Source organism: Chionomys nivalis, chromosome 2 (genome assembly GCF_950005125.1).
Source record: "Chionomys nivalis chromosome 2, mChiNiv1.1, whole genome shotgun sequence".
NCBI lineage: Eukaryota > Metazoa > Chordata > Mammalia > Rodentia > Cricetidae > Chionomys > Chionomys nivalis.
Window position 1 is genome coordinate 40,075,088 of NC_080087.1, and position 16,585 is coordinate 40,091,672.

General features: G+C 37.9%; 1 protein-coding gene across 2 annotated transcripts in view; it reads right to left on the reverse strand.

The window, feature by feature from the left end:
* Rspo3 (R-spondin 3) overlaps window positions 1–16,585 on the reverse strand; it is an 84,133-nt gene that overhangs the window by 37,206 nt on the left and 30,342 nt on the right. For both annotated transcript variants that reach the window (XM_057762030.1, XM_057762031.1), the window contains exons 2-4: window positions 15,844–16,035; window positions 14,065–14,211; window positions 9,151–9,348 (exon numbers count right to left, since the gene is read on the reverse strand). In XM_057762030.1, the coding sequence (XP_057618013.1) occupies window positions 9,151–9,348; window positions 14,065–14,211; window positions 15,844–16,035 (537 nt within the window). The remainder of the gene's footprint in view (window positions 1–9,150; window positions 9,349–14,064; window positions 14,212–15,843; window positions 16,036–16,585) is intronic.

Sequence of the window (16,585 nt, forward strand, 5' to 3'; positions counted from 1 at the left end):
TATGAAAATCATGGTAAAAGGGGAGAGGTTTTTTTTTTTTTTTTTATTTCTCACTGCTGCAGTCTCCACACTTTAGAACACCTAGAACAAAGTGGTACTTAAGTAAATATTTACCTAGTATATGAGTATATCTTGATCTGGCTCTAAAAGTTATTTATATTATGATTTCATGTATGGGTGTTTTGCCTGCATGTCAGAGTGTACCACTGATGTGGGAGTGATTTCTTTCTAATCTGTTGCTTTCATTGGTTAATTAATAAAGAAACTGCCTTGGCCCATTTGATAGGCCAACCCTTAGGTGGGTGGAGTAAACAGAACAGAATGCTGGGAGAAAGAAGCTGAGTCAGTGAGTCGCCATGATTCTCCCACTCCAGACAGACACAGGTTAAGATCTTTCCTGGTAAGCCAGCTCGTGGTGCTACACAGAATATTAGAAATGGGTTAGATCAATATGTAAGAGCTAGCCAATAAGAGGCTGGAACTAATGGGCCAAGCAGTGTTTAAAAGAATACAGTTTCCATGTAATTATTTAGGGGGAAAGCTTGCCCTATGCGGGTGGCCAGGTGCAGGGGATGCAGCTCCGCTGCTCCTAATTCAACAGAGTGGTGCTCAACGTGATTAACTAATGCCATGTAAAACCTGAGAGGGCTTAAAAAGGAGAGAGAGAGAATTTAAGACAGCTTTTGGCTGTTTGTGGGTTGCGTGCCGCAAAGAAATTGTCCTGACTCAGCAGCAGGAAAAAACTGGCTGTTTTAAAATGCCGGCTTTCTGGGCTGTGCCGCCATTGAGATCTCTGTCTGGCTCCTGCGGGAGACAGAGCTTTTGAATGGAGCATTTGGAGTAAAGTGCTATGATTTGTTTGATGGCAACTAGATTCACTGTGTGCCTAAAAGGAAGTCATTTTGTGCTGCGGCTCAGAGGCACAAGCAGCTCCACCACTCTACTGGTGCAATGTGCAAGAATCAGAGGCACGAGCGGCTCCGCCATGTTGGACTGGGCGGGGCAAGCAGGCAGTACCTGTTTTTGACCTAGGAATGTCACAGCTTAGATTCTTAAGCGCTTAGCGATTTAAAAGCACAAAACAAAGTGCTCCTGGATAGTAAAAAAATTACAGATTCACAATGGAACAGATTCAGACACTGTTGGATGAATGTCCGTAGGCTTGAGAGAGAGAAAAAATATATATAAAGAATAAAGTTAATGTCTTAAAAAAAGGGTAAAGTCTTTAAAGAAACAGAGTACAGATAGTTATAGATTAAAAGAAATAAAGAAAAATAAACCACGTAAAAATGGAAAATTCTCAGAGAGTCTGGATTCTTTGTATTATTGTGTTTTCTTTGAAATTTTTGACTGTAAAGGAGCTAAGTACAGAGAGACATTTCATTATATGGGCTGCCAAGTGGAACCAGAATGGATGTCATAAGGGTATTTTGACTTCAGAATTTGGGTCTAAGGATATGATGCTTTGGAAAAGGTCTTCTTTTGTTTTCACAGAGGATAAGACTCTATGGATTTCGTCTATCCCAGTATGGTATGATAGACCACGCCCTCCTGAAAGGTTGCTGTGAACACTTTCAGAAAACTACTTTACTCAACTGCCAACTGAGATGACCCTGGCACACAGGTTATACCATGAAAGATCTGAATACAGCGCCCCCATTCAGCAGGAAGCAGTTTGGAGAGAAAAAACTGCAGCCATGTACCCAAATATGGTTTATAAATGTTCTTTTACATTTAAAGGGGGATATGATATAGATATGAATAATTTACATTGGTATGGATTTTAAGGTCAATTTTGTTATATGTATATGTACTTCTGATGTTGATTAAGGTATTGTGATTGTGTAGTTCATCTAAAAATGTAATGTATAATTAGGAAATATAGGTTGTTATGGATAATCATCAATAATAGTCAAATTTGTAGTCATGTTAGTTAGATTTTCTAGATATATAGAGATATATTTCAGTTGGATAGGCATTCTTCATATCTTTCAAAGACTACAGAATATGGCATTTTAAATGTTTTAATAACTTAGGGTTTTTCATGACAATGAGACATATCTGCTCCTGGTAGAACCAATCTACTTCAAGAGGAAGATGGGCATCGAAGAGGCTCCTTACGGAATTTGATAGCCATTTGGGCAAGAAATTACTCTTGCCTGGACTGTTGCATAAACTGGACGCGAAGAACCCGCAGAGAGAGGACTGCTGAACTTGCCTAAAGGTGAGATGATCTTTCGGGGTTCCTGATTCATGAAAGAGTCTGCGAGACATTCTGCAGGACACAGCAAAAATTGACTGAACTGCTTTTGAAATTTCCTGCTTCATGGAAAAGTCTGCTGGATACTATGGGCCTGAAGGCTGAAGATGGATGCCCCAACGGTACAAACGAGACTTTGGGTGATTGCCCAGGTAGTCAGTTGTCTCTGTCATTTCTAGAGTTTTGGATTTCTAGTTTACTTAGGCAATATCATATCCTTCTGGAGTCTTTGATGGAGTTGAAGAATAAATAGATAGTTATAGTTTTCCTTAGTTATGATAAAGATAAAATAGATATAAATATTGCAACTGTAATTCTTACTGGATAATTGTTTTGTTATATGTAATTTTACTATGTTAAAATGAAAGTCTTCTTTTTTGTTTAAACAGAAAATGGGGAAATGATATGGGAGTGATTTCTTTCTAATCTGTTGCTTTCATTGGTTAATTAATAAAGAAACTGCCTTGGCCCATTTGATAGGCCAACCTTAGGTGGGTGGAGTAAACAGAACAGAATGCTGGGAGAAAGAAGCCGAGTCAGTGAGTCGCCATGATTCTCCCACTCCAGACAGACGCAGGTTAAGATCTTTCCTGGTAAGCCAGCTCGTGGTGCTACACAGAATATTAGAAATGAGTTAGATCAATATGTAAGAGCTAGCCAATAAGAGGCTGGAACTAATGGGCCAAGCAGTGTTTAAAAGAATACAGTTTCTATGTAATTATTTAGGGGGAAAGCTAGCTATGCGGGTGGCCAGGTGCAGGGGATGCAGCCCTGCTGCTCGTATCACAACATATCACATATGTGCCTGGTGTCTTCATAGGTCAGAAGACAGCATCAGATCTCTTGAGACTGGAGTTATGGATATTTGTGATTTGCCATGTGGGTTCTGGGAATCAAATCTGGATCCTCTGAAAGAGCAACCAGTGTTCTTAATGGCCTAGCCATCTCTCCAGACATTTGGCCTGCATTTTAAGTGTTTCTTCTTAGTCTTCTTGTGGTGGTTAACTCTGACTGTCTATTTCATATGGTCTAGAATCACTGTGGAAATTAACCTCTGCGCACATCTACCAGGAAGTGTCTCTGTTATGCTGGCTGATGTAAGAAGAGCCACGCGAGTGGGGGTGGCACCATTGCATGGACTGTGGTCCTGGTCTGAATGCAAAGGAGAAAGGGAGTTAGCTGGATACCAGTATCCATCTCATTCTCTGCTTCCAAAGTAGCCACATAACCAGTTGCCTCAAGCTTCTGTTGCCAGGGCTTTCGGGGTGATGGACTAAGACCTCAAAAGAAACCCTTCTTCCTTAGAGTGTTTTGTTGTTGTTGTTGTTGTTATGCTTTGTTTTGTTTGTTGGTGTCAGGTATTTTGTGGCATCAGTGGGAAGACTAAGTAATACACTTCACACTACGCATAAGGCACAGTAGAAATCATAAGCCGCACATCTACACTACGTATGAGAAAGGTAGAGACAGCATCACAATAAGAAACTGAGAAAGACTAAGTGACCACATTCATTGAACTGCGAACAAACAACAAAGATATCTGGGTGGCAGAAATACCCCTCCCCTCCTGCCAGTTCTTACAAGGCACCTTGCAAAGTAACATCACAGTTGCGCCAGGCGCAGGTGCAACTTATTTCTCAGTGAGTCAGGAATGTCCTTCTGACTAGCACAGGATAACAGATGGTTGTTGGAATAAAAGCTTGCCAGTTCTAAGTATATCCTCAAGAAAAACTACTTCACTTTTCTCCCTTGGACCTGGTGGACCTTTCCTGACATTGAACATAGCCCATTTTTTTTAACGTTCAGCCACACAGACACATGAAGGAGCCTAGCTAAGTGCCTAATTGGGGGATGGATGTCTGCTTAAACTGCACAGATACTGATTTTTAAATGGATGGTTCTTGTTTTAAGGTTGTTTGAAGTTACTTGCTATGTTGGGTAAATCTATTAAAATAGCTCTCAAAGATAGTATCTAAACAAAGGTAAAACTAATCTTTTGATTAAGGGCTGAAGAATTCTATTTGTAGTAAGTTGGTACTCTTTCATTTAACAAAACTGTGCTATTTTATACACATTAAAGACAAAGTTAAAGAGATGTGCCAGTTGATTATGTCCCTGCCACCTGAGCATCAGGCGTGAGTTCAGATCCCCAGGAGCCTTGTAAAAGGCACAACAGCGTGAGTTGTAACATCAGGCCTGGGTTGAATAGGAGAGACAGAGCCCAGTAGCTCATTGCTAAGCCATTCTAGCCAGTCACTGAGCTCCAGGTCGAGTGAGAAGCCCTGTCTAAAGAAGTAAGCAGGAGATCCATCAAGAACGACATTCAGCATCAACCTCTGACCTCCCCTCCCCTCCCCAACACACACACACACACACACACACACACACACACACACACACGAGGGAGGGAGGGAGGGAGGTAGGGAGGGAGGGAGGGGAAGAAAGAGAGACTAATAGAGACAGAGATTAAAAGATAGAAAGCTTTAGATATTTAAATTTGTCATTCCCCCAAAAAGTAACCTCAAAGAAAATAGACATTTGCAAGAATCATTTGGGTAGATTATAGTTAGAATAGCAATGGCAAGGTCTCTGCCAACACAGAAGTCAATACAAATATTTCTGTAACCTTAGAGAGGACAAGTCCATATGAATAATATTAACACAAGTATTTATGCCATAAAACTATCCACCAAGAATTCTGAACAAGATTAATAATATCCCCTCTTAGGGAGCTAACAAAATGCAAGTGATATAAACTTGGTTTTAATTATAAAGAGGCATTAACAACTACGAGTTGAGATAAACAAAGTAATATAAACCAAAGAACATGAGCCAGGAAATAAAGATCATCCTATTTTCTGTAGAACCTTTCTTTTGGCACTAAGAAGCTTGAGAGTGCTGCAAATAGTGATTCACAATTTTAATTCCAGCACCTGCGGGGTGGGACAGAGCAGACCTCTGTGAGTCTGAGGCCATCCTGGTCTACATAGAGAGTTCCAAAACAGCAAGGGCTATTTAGAGAGCCCCTGTCTCAAAAATCAAGAAGAGGAAGAAGAAGAAGAAAAGTTGTTTGTGAGCGTAAGTAGAAGCGTAAACTGTGTAAAAGACAAGAAATCTAGTAACTGTCATGCACTTTTTTCTATTTTCATTCAGATGTTGGCTGTGTCCTTCCACTTCCTTATGGTATCACTTATACACATAAAAGATCTTGGATTAGTTTCAGACCCACAAATGTGGGCAGCAAAGAACTCTCAGAAAGATTTGGATATTAAAGGTCAAGTTAAAAGTTGTTTTCTGGCTTTCTTTAGAAAAGTGGGGTAATTATTGTTAAAAACAATCTATGATATATTTGTGCATAACTGTAAAAGAAGAGTACAAAATTCCTAATACATAAAGGTTATTATTAAAATACAAGTGTTTATATATTATTTTAATATTACACATTGAATATATATGAAATTATCATAATGAATTTTATGAATATCTATAAATACATCTCAACAAAAAGACACCTCTGATTAGTGAAAATCCTTTTCACAAATTAAACAAAAAATTTTCTTCATTGTTTCTTAACTTCCCTAAACATAAATTGATGGAATTTACAAGTGAGTAAGAAACACATCAGTTCTCCTCCCAGTGCATGCCTGTGCATGTGTGTGCGTGCATGAGTGCACATGCACACACACACACACACACTCACACACTGCTCTACATTAAATGTGGTCACACACACATGCTACTTCACTTTCCCTGAGAAGATTACACTGAACATGTCAGAAAGTCAAAAATTTTGGATGGAAAGTCACTGAAAGCACACGATCTCTTTGTTTACTCTTTCAATATATATTTTTAATGCCCAGATGCTACAAGTCTATATGATTTCTTATATAACCTTTTACAACAAATTTTATGTGTCCTACATTTCAAATATGTAGTTAAGTTAATAACCATTCAAGACAGACACGTTCTAAGAGTAATAGCTTTGTAAGAGTACTTTATGAATAATTCAAAACTAATTTAAAAAAGAGTATGCCAGATAAAGGAAGATAATCCCAAATTGTAAACAAATAGTACACTTTGTTATAATTAGGAATACAAAAGCATACATTGACATCCTTAGTCTCGTTTCCCATAGTTATTAAAAGTGCTAGAAAAATACGAGTCAGAAAAACAATCCATTTTCAAAACACAATCCATTCTGTATCTAGAAACTATTTCCTTCTATTGAACTTTTTTTGAGCGCTCCTTTGGAAGCCATTTCTGGATCTTATTATTCTTCTCTGGAGCTTCTGCCTTTGGTAATTAGAACACAGCAGAAAAGAAATCCTGAAAACAAGTTCTGCACCTGTTCCAAATAAGAGTGACCTGCCTCTGTCCAGTGTTTCCCTCTCAGGCAGATAGCAGCTGCAGGCTTCAAATCAAGATTTGTGGATGCATTTTATAACAAAGATCTGGTCTTTTGCCTTACTCGTCAATTAAAAAACCTCTTCCTTTTTCTCTGCATCTCTAATCTGAAATCAGAGCAATTAAGTGGTAGATAGATAGGCCAGAAGGTAGATCTTGTCTTTATCATTTTACAGTGCTTATCTTTTAAACTGCCTGAAGGGTTCTTAAGTTTAGCCTCCTAAGATAAAAAAGGTCAGCTTTTCCAGAAACCTTAGGTCACCAGTCTTCTAGGTAACTTTGCCTGCTGGAATCCTTCCTTTCTAACTGCTTATGCCCCTTATCACTTATAATTTAAAATGTTTCATGGTATACCATCCATATTTCATAAATGTGTATGCAAGCTTAGTGAGGGCTTGGGTAAGAGTCCCATGCCCTATATAGCTGATGGTGTGCATGTATATATAGGCAACAGCTACTTGCTTTCTGGGCTTCTTTCTATTGATGTAAAATATTAGGTAAGTAGACATTAAAAGAAATTAAGGAATGTGCTAAGTAGGTGATGAATTAAGAGTGTGGTTTTATTTCTTCCTTGCATTTTCAACCCACTTTAAAAATTAAACCAGCACATTGAAATACAAATGAAGAGAAAGAAAAAGAGAAATGAGACTGGAAATTTCATGATAGGGGATCCACAAGTCCTTTTAGTCTGTGCATTTATCAAACTCGAAAAAGAATAAAACATTTTTGCTGTTCTAATTGTATACAGTTCTGTTTTTCAGTGTAGTGTTTCTGTATCCTGCAGAACAAAGATCAGAATCAAACTTGAAGTGATCTCTTAAATTGCAGACTGCCACTCAAACATCTTTATGGCATAACTTCTCTTTTAGTTGTTAGCTTTAAGGAGTGACACTTAAGACATCATTGTTTATGGAAGGTGCAAGCAAAGTATATTAGAAGAGCATATACTCAATAAAAGAGAAAAGATAATATAAACATAATTTTTATGGGATAAGCTTTAGGTCATTTATATTTTTAAAGAAAAATGTACAAAATACTGATTGCTACTGTAGATTTCATAAAAAGAATATGATTAAAGGCCACATGTAGCTCATTAAATTTCAAGACCATTCAGTAAACAGAAGTAACAGTGTGGCAATGGGTGAAGACCAAGAGAGTGCTCAAACAGCTGACTTCCAAAGCCAAGTTTAAAAATCTAGGATGTTTTAAATTAATTGTTAACAAACGCTACAAGACCTTTTTCACTAGCCAAATTTCATTCCTGAATCTAAATTTTAATCAAAACCTATTATGAATTTAAAAAAGTTTGATGTTCTCTTTAGCGTAACCCATATCTTCAAAAATCTTAGTACTGTAAGCATTGATTACAATGGTAATAGAAGTCTCCAAACATTTTCAATTGCTTTTCCTAGTATAACAAAAAGTATTTTGCAAAGCTCAGGTGACCCAAATTATTTTTTCTATAAACAATGTTCATGTTTGTTTTGTCCTCTTTTGTATTCCCAAGGAATTCCTTTACTAAAGGATATTGTGATCATCTGTTTAAACATCTCAGCTTTCTATTGGACTCTGAGTTTAAATTCAGAGTACTCTTAGAGAGGATCTTATTAAACTGTGAATTTCTTAGGATTAGCATAATATAAGGTCACAAACATAAGAGCTTAATAAATGCATATTGACTGAAATAAACTAAGTAAGTTCAGCCGCAGAGGCATCCAGCTCCTGTCAATTAGCTAAATGAGAGGGTCATTTGCAGGCTCACCAGAAGATTATCTATAATTACTTAAAGATATACAACATATTTCTAGGCAGTCATATTGGGGGTGTGATTGAGCAACATGGGAAAATGATCATTTAAAAAAAAACAGCAACTGCTGTCTGTCCTTCTAAATGAAATTTATTTTCACTCATGCCCTATTATCAAGGTAAATTTCCCCTTGTTACTTGCAAGATTTTGACAAATTCTGACATAGATCATATTGATCTCATAGGCTCTGCAACCTTATATGAAGTATATAAAAGCAACTTGAGACAGAATGTTCCCAATGGTCTTGGTCAAATATGAGACTTAGGATCATTGGCAACAATTTAATTTATAGGCAGTTGTGAAGGGAATGTGTTGATAGGGGTATCCCTTTGTCCTGGTCTTACACCAGGTGATGTTCACCTTGTATTTATAAAACTTCCCAAACTTTCCTAGGCACTAACAAGACATATCACAGGGAAAAAAAAAATCAAACCCTAATGCTTTAAGAGGAATCTCCTGAAATGAGGTACCTTTAATCATGCTCTAAAGTTCTTAGATCAGGTTCCAAACTAAAAAACCATATCACTTATGTGATCTGAAACTTGGAGCCATAATGTTCTTTACACATTAGCACTTCAGATATGAGGAATACAGCCAGTATCCCATATAAAGATACAAAGTGAAATATGGATCAAGGTGTGAGGGATCAGAGAAGCACATTTTGTTAGTGTGTCTTTACCTCGCTCTCCCTTTGAGCACTTCTTTCTCTGTACTATACACGTCCTTGTCTCGCTGGTTGGGGGACACAGGTTGCCCTTGGCTGAAGGATGCTGTAGGATTTCTCGGACCCGTGTTTCAGTGCCTCTTTTGAAGCCACATGTTTTTCCTTTCTTCATGCATGGACTCCAAGGGCCCCACTCACTGGCCTCACAGTGCACTGAAAGCAAAGAGAAACAGTGTCAGCTGGCTCGCAGGCAGGCACAGGCAAGATTGTCAGCGAAACAAACAAGGAAGCAGACCAAAAAAAAAACAAAAAACAACAACAACAAAAAAAAAAACATGGCATATATCCTCCATACATCTAAGTTTCTAGGAGAAATTCTGCATTATCAAAGTTGGGCAAGATAACATAAATAAGGGGAGAGAAGTAGGGTGTTTCTAGTACACATGTTGGGTCAGAGTTCATTCTTACACTGAATTGGCTTTCTGCAATGGATCTAGTTAACCCAGGCACTAACATGACTACTCACAATGAATGCTTTGTAAATTTCATAGCACTGCTATAATTTTGGGTGATAATAGAGCTTGAGGAATATTTTGATTCTTGACTAGCGAATTAAACATTAGCAGATTTCAGAATTATCTGGAAGGCACTGTTGACAGAAGTTGCTCTCCCGGCCAGTCCCACAGCCATTCAGTCCCAAAGAAACACACAGAGGGTTACGTTAATTAAAAACTGGTTGGCCTATTAGCATAGGCTCCTTATTAACTCTTATATTTTACATTAACCATAATTCTTGTCTCTGTTAGTCACGTGGCTTGGTACCTTTTATTAGTGAGGCATCCTCATCCTATTTTCTCTTTATCTGGGTGAAGACTGTAGAGTAAGACTTTCCTTTCGCCAGATTCTCCTATTCTGCTCACCCTGCATATACTTCCTGCCTGGCTACTGGCCAGTTAGCATTTTATTAAGCCAATACAAGTGACAAATCTTTACAGGATACAAGACCATTGTCCCACAGCAAGGCACAGTAAAGCACAGGATGCTAGAACTTTCCCTAAATCTTCTAATGAAGTTTTTGTTTGTTTTGGTTTTTCAAGACAGGATTTCTCTCTGTAACAGCTCTGTATGTCCTGAAACTTTCTGTGTAGACCAGGCCTTGAACTCACAGATATTCACTAGCCTCTGCCTCCTTAGTGCTGAGATAAAAGGCTTATGCCACCAATGCCAAGCTCTGTTGAAGATTTAGGGTTAAACAAATGTGCCCTCTTAACAACGTAAGAGATGTTATGTGCAGACGGAAATGCTCTTTGATTTGAGAACATCTGTGCTAGATAGAGAATGACAAGTAGAAAAGGAATCTATGTCTTTGTCCAATACTCAGTGCCCTTCCTATTCCCCATTCTGCTGAATACCTAAGTATTATTTATGACTCAGTGAATGGGCAGCAGCATCTCTCACTTCACTGAACTTCTGGTCAGGGACTGCTGATAACTTGCATCTGGACCGAATGTCCTTATGTGGTTCTTAAAGTGCAGGATGTGCCCCACTGAAGCTCATGTGGAAATTGTTTCCTTTGTGTGAATGTAGTTTCTCTGCTTTTCATTAATAGCTTTTCTAGCAATCGTAGACATTTGTACTTTTAATGAAAAGGAACACTCCCAAAGTGCCCTCTTCTTTCCTTCCTTCCTTCCTTCCTTCCTTCCTTCCTTCCTTCCTTCCTTCCTTCCTTCCTTCCTTCCTTCCTTCCTTCCTCCCTCCCCCTTTCTTCCCTCCCTCCCTCCTTCCTTCCAGCAGAGTTTATATGCAGCTGTATCTAGCCTCTGACCTATGCTCCCATGCCTCTTCCTCCTGATTACCAGAATCAATGTGTGTGCTACCCTGGCTGGACTGAAAACGCTGTTCCTGTTTTTATACCATGAAGCCACCTAACTTACAACAATGGAAATGGCTTTCAACTGTAAACCTTTGAGGTAACACAAACTTGTCTTCACAAGACTAAGTTTTCTAGTAACCTTTCCCATTGTCTCCTGACTTAATGGGTTATTTTGCAAGAATGTTATCTCTGATGACAATCTTAAAAACAATAACCTAAGTGTTCTAAAGATCTAAAGTTAAATCTGTAGATATAAGTAAATTCTTTTATTAAAATTTTATTTTAAATCTAGAGATCTAAAGTGTTCTTTGTTTTAAATAGGTATTTTAGTCACTTGTAGGTATCTGAATGCAGCAAAGAACCATGTAAAAGTGAATGGCTTTCTGTAAACTTCAATGAACATTATTGAACCATCTTCAAAATAAACTTCATATCCACTTATACCTTTGGGAATCTGATCAGAGAAGAAAACAGCTACAGTATTTGATAGTATAATCTTCTGCCAATTATGAAAAATTTCTCCTAGCATCCTCTCCCTAAATTAATCATCAAAGAGTATAACAGATTAGAAAGTCTCCAAGAAAGCAAAGGGAAGAAGACATGTTAGTCTGTAAGTTAACATTGTATATGTGCTTAGCACTAGAATTAAGAGGACGAATTAGAAAAAAACATTATTTAATATAGAAGCCAGAATACTTCAGGTCTTTCACGACAAAGATGAAAAGTCAAATACATAATTTAACTTTATAAAAATGGATTTGAGAAATTACAGCATAGGTAATTACTTATCTAAAATCAGAATTGGAAGTAATCAGAAGATGAATGGTTATAAAGGGAAATTTCTGATGTAAATCTTAGATAATTCCATTGAAGGAGGAAATATGACTGAAGAGGTTGGATAGCAAAAATCTTTAGATGAGATTATTAAAATTGTATGAAGGGAAGAGATCTTTCTCCTTCAGAAATACTTTAGAAAAGCTGATCATGCTCCAAATAATAATGTTTTATAAATTTTATTTTATAATTTATAAATTTTATAAAAATGGAAACTTTAGATAAATGATAGACAAACATAAAAATGTGATTTATGTCCAATTTAGCTTAGATGAGCAGTGTGGAATTGGGACATAATGTTGTTAAAAGATGCTTAAGAATGGGCCAGGTGGTGGCACATGCCTTTAATCTCAGCACTCCTGAGGTAGAGGCAGGCAAATCTCTGTGAGTTCAAAACCAGCCTGGTCTATAAGGGCTAGTTCCAGGACAGGCCCCAAAGCTACACAGAAGCCCTGTCTTGAAAAAACAAAACAAAACAACAACAACCAAAAAAACAAACAAACCTTAAATTGACCTTCCAATAGGAAGCAGCCAACATTTGAACTCTTTGGATCCTAACCTTCCATTCTTGTTTCAGGGACAACTTTGATAATCTTCTGTGTACTGAAGCACACTATCATTTTCTCTGATAATCCTGGGGCAAGCCTGTGTGTGTGTGCTGTGCCCGAGGACCCAATACCAAATGACAGAAGTCTTCCCTTAGGGAACAGGCTTCAAGAGCCAGTACTGAACAGAAGCAGCTGGTCTGAAATTCAACAGTGTCCTGGGTCACTTATTCAATAAATGACCATTTGGTTGCTAGTGCCTATTTTCAAATATGTAATCCATCACCTAAAATTTATGCTAAGAAAGAAAGTTGGTAATGCTAAAGATATAAAGCCAATTTTCTTTGAAAGCTAATCCCACAGTGCCAGCTATTACACCCTCTCTCTGATAGGAAAGTATTAATGAACATTTAGCTTTTAAAAACTGAACTCCGCACCTTCAACAACTAACAAAACTTAAATACCTGTCCTTTTTTTCTGGGTAAAGAAATCCCACAAGCTTCCAGTAACTCATCCCAGTAACTCATCTGCTCTTGAATATTTTACGGAGTGTTTCCTGTGTTTTTCCACTGCTTGGAACTTACTACCTCTAATTACCAACCTTCAGGGTGAGTAGGCCAGAAGAGATCTCATGGACCTTTTACCCTTTGTAAGTTGTTTTTCTGTGCTTTTCTTGACTAGAGAAAAAACTCGAACATAAAGGCACACAGACTGATTTAGGATTGCTGTTTTCCAGTGCTCATAGGTTAACTTGGAAATATCATACGCTGGTTTTCTTCTGACAAAAAGAGTGTACAGAAATAAAAGTTGTGGTTGTCCTGAAGTGGTTAAGCCACTAACTTATAATTATTTCTCCAACACTTTAGATTCTAACAGAAGCGTCCTGTGGGGAGCCTGGAGGCAGTCCTGGAGACTATCACACACTGAATCAGGAGGCTCTGTGTACACATGCCAGTGCTGGGTCAGCATCAAAGGTTCCTGCAGCCACTGCCCAAGGGACTTGGGAGTTTTCCTTTGCTGTTTTCTCATTCAATTTCGCATCTGTTCCACAAGTGTGCATCCAACTCATAGCTCTAGTAGCTGTGGAGCACTTAAAAGAGGGAAAACCTAGCCTGACAGTGATCTATTTAGACAGACAACTTGTGTGAGAGACCTCCACTCCAGAAAACCAGGCCTGCCATTAATCACACTTGGGATTGTCTCATTCTGTCAGTTTGAGTGAGTCTAAAATTTTCTCTTCCCCCTTCTCTCTTTGTTCTTCATACCTGTACAAGATGGACACTACAGCATTAATGACTGTTTTCAAAAGAAACCAACTTTGATTATAGGTTGTTATTAAATTTAGGGATTTTGTAAAACTCTTGGTTGGAAATGGAAATTAGTTGAGTTCCCCTCTCTCCATGGCCCTTCTTTCTTGTTTCTCTGAAATGTAACAGATCTTTGATGATTAGAAGAGTAGTAAGTAGTCCTTAAGAAATATCAGAGCACTCTTAAACTGCTCATGATGCAGGCTGAATATGGCTCTGCGAACATAGATTTAGGGCAGCATCTTTGTAAGCAAAGATGGACAGGGTATTATAGAGAGCCTCTTAGGGCTTTGGGAAGGATTTTCATAGAGACTGCTATTGTCATCTGAAGTGTGTCTCATCCATTCTAAATCTTAGAAGCCTTCCTCACCAATACTGACGCATTCCATAGTATGGTTGTTGGCTTCTAACCCTTCTGGGCAGCTGTCAAGGCACTTTCCAAGGTGTAAGTAAAATCCACTTTTACACTTTGTGCAGAAATTTTTGTTGAAACAGGTATCACAGTCAGCTTTGCATTCTGAAAGAGAAACACAGAAAAAGAATTGTGACTCTTCTATCTTCTCCAAACTATTGCTGGATCATCTTTCCATATACATGAAAACTCCTGCATCTAAGTTTGGGATCAATATTATTTTACCAGACTTGAATTGAGGACTCTTCCAAAGTCATTTAGTTGATAAACATCAGTTACTGCTTCCAAAATTGTGGTACAGATTGTCTCATGAAAATACCTTGATAATATACGCTGGGCTCCCTTATTTTCAGCCTCTAAAATAAAAGTTCTTCTAAAATCCGCAACATTCTGATCACTGACATCATGTTACAAAGTGTTATAGATTTTTGGATGATCAGACTATGGATATTCAGACAGTAAGTTCTATACAAGTATTCTCAAATCCAAAAATCTACTAAATCAAATCTGGTTACAGACAGTTTATATAAGAGGTACTCAACCTGTCCACATGGTCAAATAGCTCTTTGCATTAAATGATAGTAATATTTTGTTATAATTTCAGTTAAATATACAGAGATGTATTCATACTGTTCTCAAGACTTATTTGGGCATTCAAACAGTATGCAACTGTCTATTATATGTTGAAAGTTGGTTGATGGCAGTTCATGGGGGTAACATCCACTATTCACAGTAAGCATTATTAATTGTCTTTTATGTGATCATTACCATAATCTATGGCTATTATGAGTATTTTGCATTATTGTTACCTAAACTTCAGCATAAACCAACATAGTAGCCACTATAATAACTATCATTTACAGCCAAGATGCCCAAGGCTCAGGTCTAGCCCAGGTCCACAGAAGCAGGCTACAGAAATCTGAATCCAGAGTGGTAAGTGTTCTGGGAAGACAACAATCACAATAGTAAAGGATAAATGTGGGAAAAACAGACAGGTGACTGACAAATACAAGAGACCTATTCTTCTGGATGAGAGGAACAAGGAACATGGCACTGACTCCTTTAGAATCTTGAATAATGGAACAAGCAGCCTCCAAAGTGCTAAGGGAGCCAGTGAAGAACAAAAATTGCCAAGGCAGTTCTTAATCTGAGACCTTAGCAGGGCTGCAGTAAGGCTCGTGCAACACACGAGGGAGTTACAGGTGGTGGCTCGAGAGGATGTGAATGGTGACACGTGATGTTCCTGGGTTTGCAGCTTTCAAGGTCACTTGGTTTCTATTGCTGGCACTGGACTTTAGGGGGTCAAGATGATTGTGCTCATAGACTTTAGTTCCAGCTAACAAAACAGTGTTTTCATTGCTGTACTGGATAAGTATGGAAGCCAAAATAGCTGAACTAATTCTTCCATTCACTGAATACTTGGATTTTATAATAGTAATGGAAACTCAGTTGGTCTGATACCTGTCGTAATTTTCTATTGGTCCAGTGAGTTATAATCATACTCCTGACTTTAGGTTTTGTACACAAACAGACAAACAACCAAAACAAAACTTGAGTGGAATTGTTTATGTTAGTAGTGAAAATTTTCTGCTCTGAGGGATAAGTCTATGTATGTGTTACTCTAAATATTAAGCAAATATTACTTGCTTTTGAATATTTTAGGTTTATTAGAAGCTGTTTTAATCAGGAGAAATCCCCAAGGATAAGATAAAAATATAAAGTGATACGGGCACTTACTTGTACACTTATTTATATCTGGATATCGAGTTCCGTAATATCCACTTGGACATGAAGAGAGACACACTCCTATCTGCTTCATGCCAATTCTTTCCAGAACAAAAAATAGTCTGGGCTTACATGACAAACATCCATTGTAATCTGAACACGTCGCACAGCCTCCTTGGCAGCCTTGGCTGACGTTAGGATGCACTGGAGAGACAAAATAGGAAAACAGAAAGAGAAGTTAGACCATGGATGTAAAATCAAATGGCATGTCGGTCTGTGAACATGTTACTTTGATTAGTTTTTAATTTGGTGATAGTGGGTGAATGAGATAAGATGTTCTCTTCCTTTTGTTTTAACCTGGAATTTTTCCTAACAAAATATATTATTTTTAATTTCTAATCTCATATATTCATGTATTTGTAAGTTTATAATATATTCGATTCAAATAATTCATCAAAAAAGCCCCAGTAAAATATACTTACTGAATTAGCATTCAAGAAAATGGAAAATGGGGGATTTGTCGCTTTCTGTGTGTATGTGTGTTTGTGTGGGTTGTTGTTGTTTTTCACATTGAAACGGGTAAAATTGACATGGTTTTATGTGTGTCACAGATGATAAGCACATGTCTCTGATTTCTCAGCAGGTATAATAACATGCATTTCGAGTGAGGAGGCTGGGTAAGGACATTGGGTCTGGGACATCTATTTTCAACTCTGGCCTAAGAGCACAGTTTACGTTTTGATCCAACTCAAAC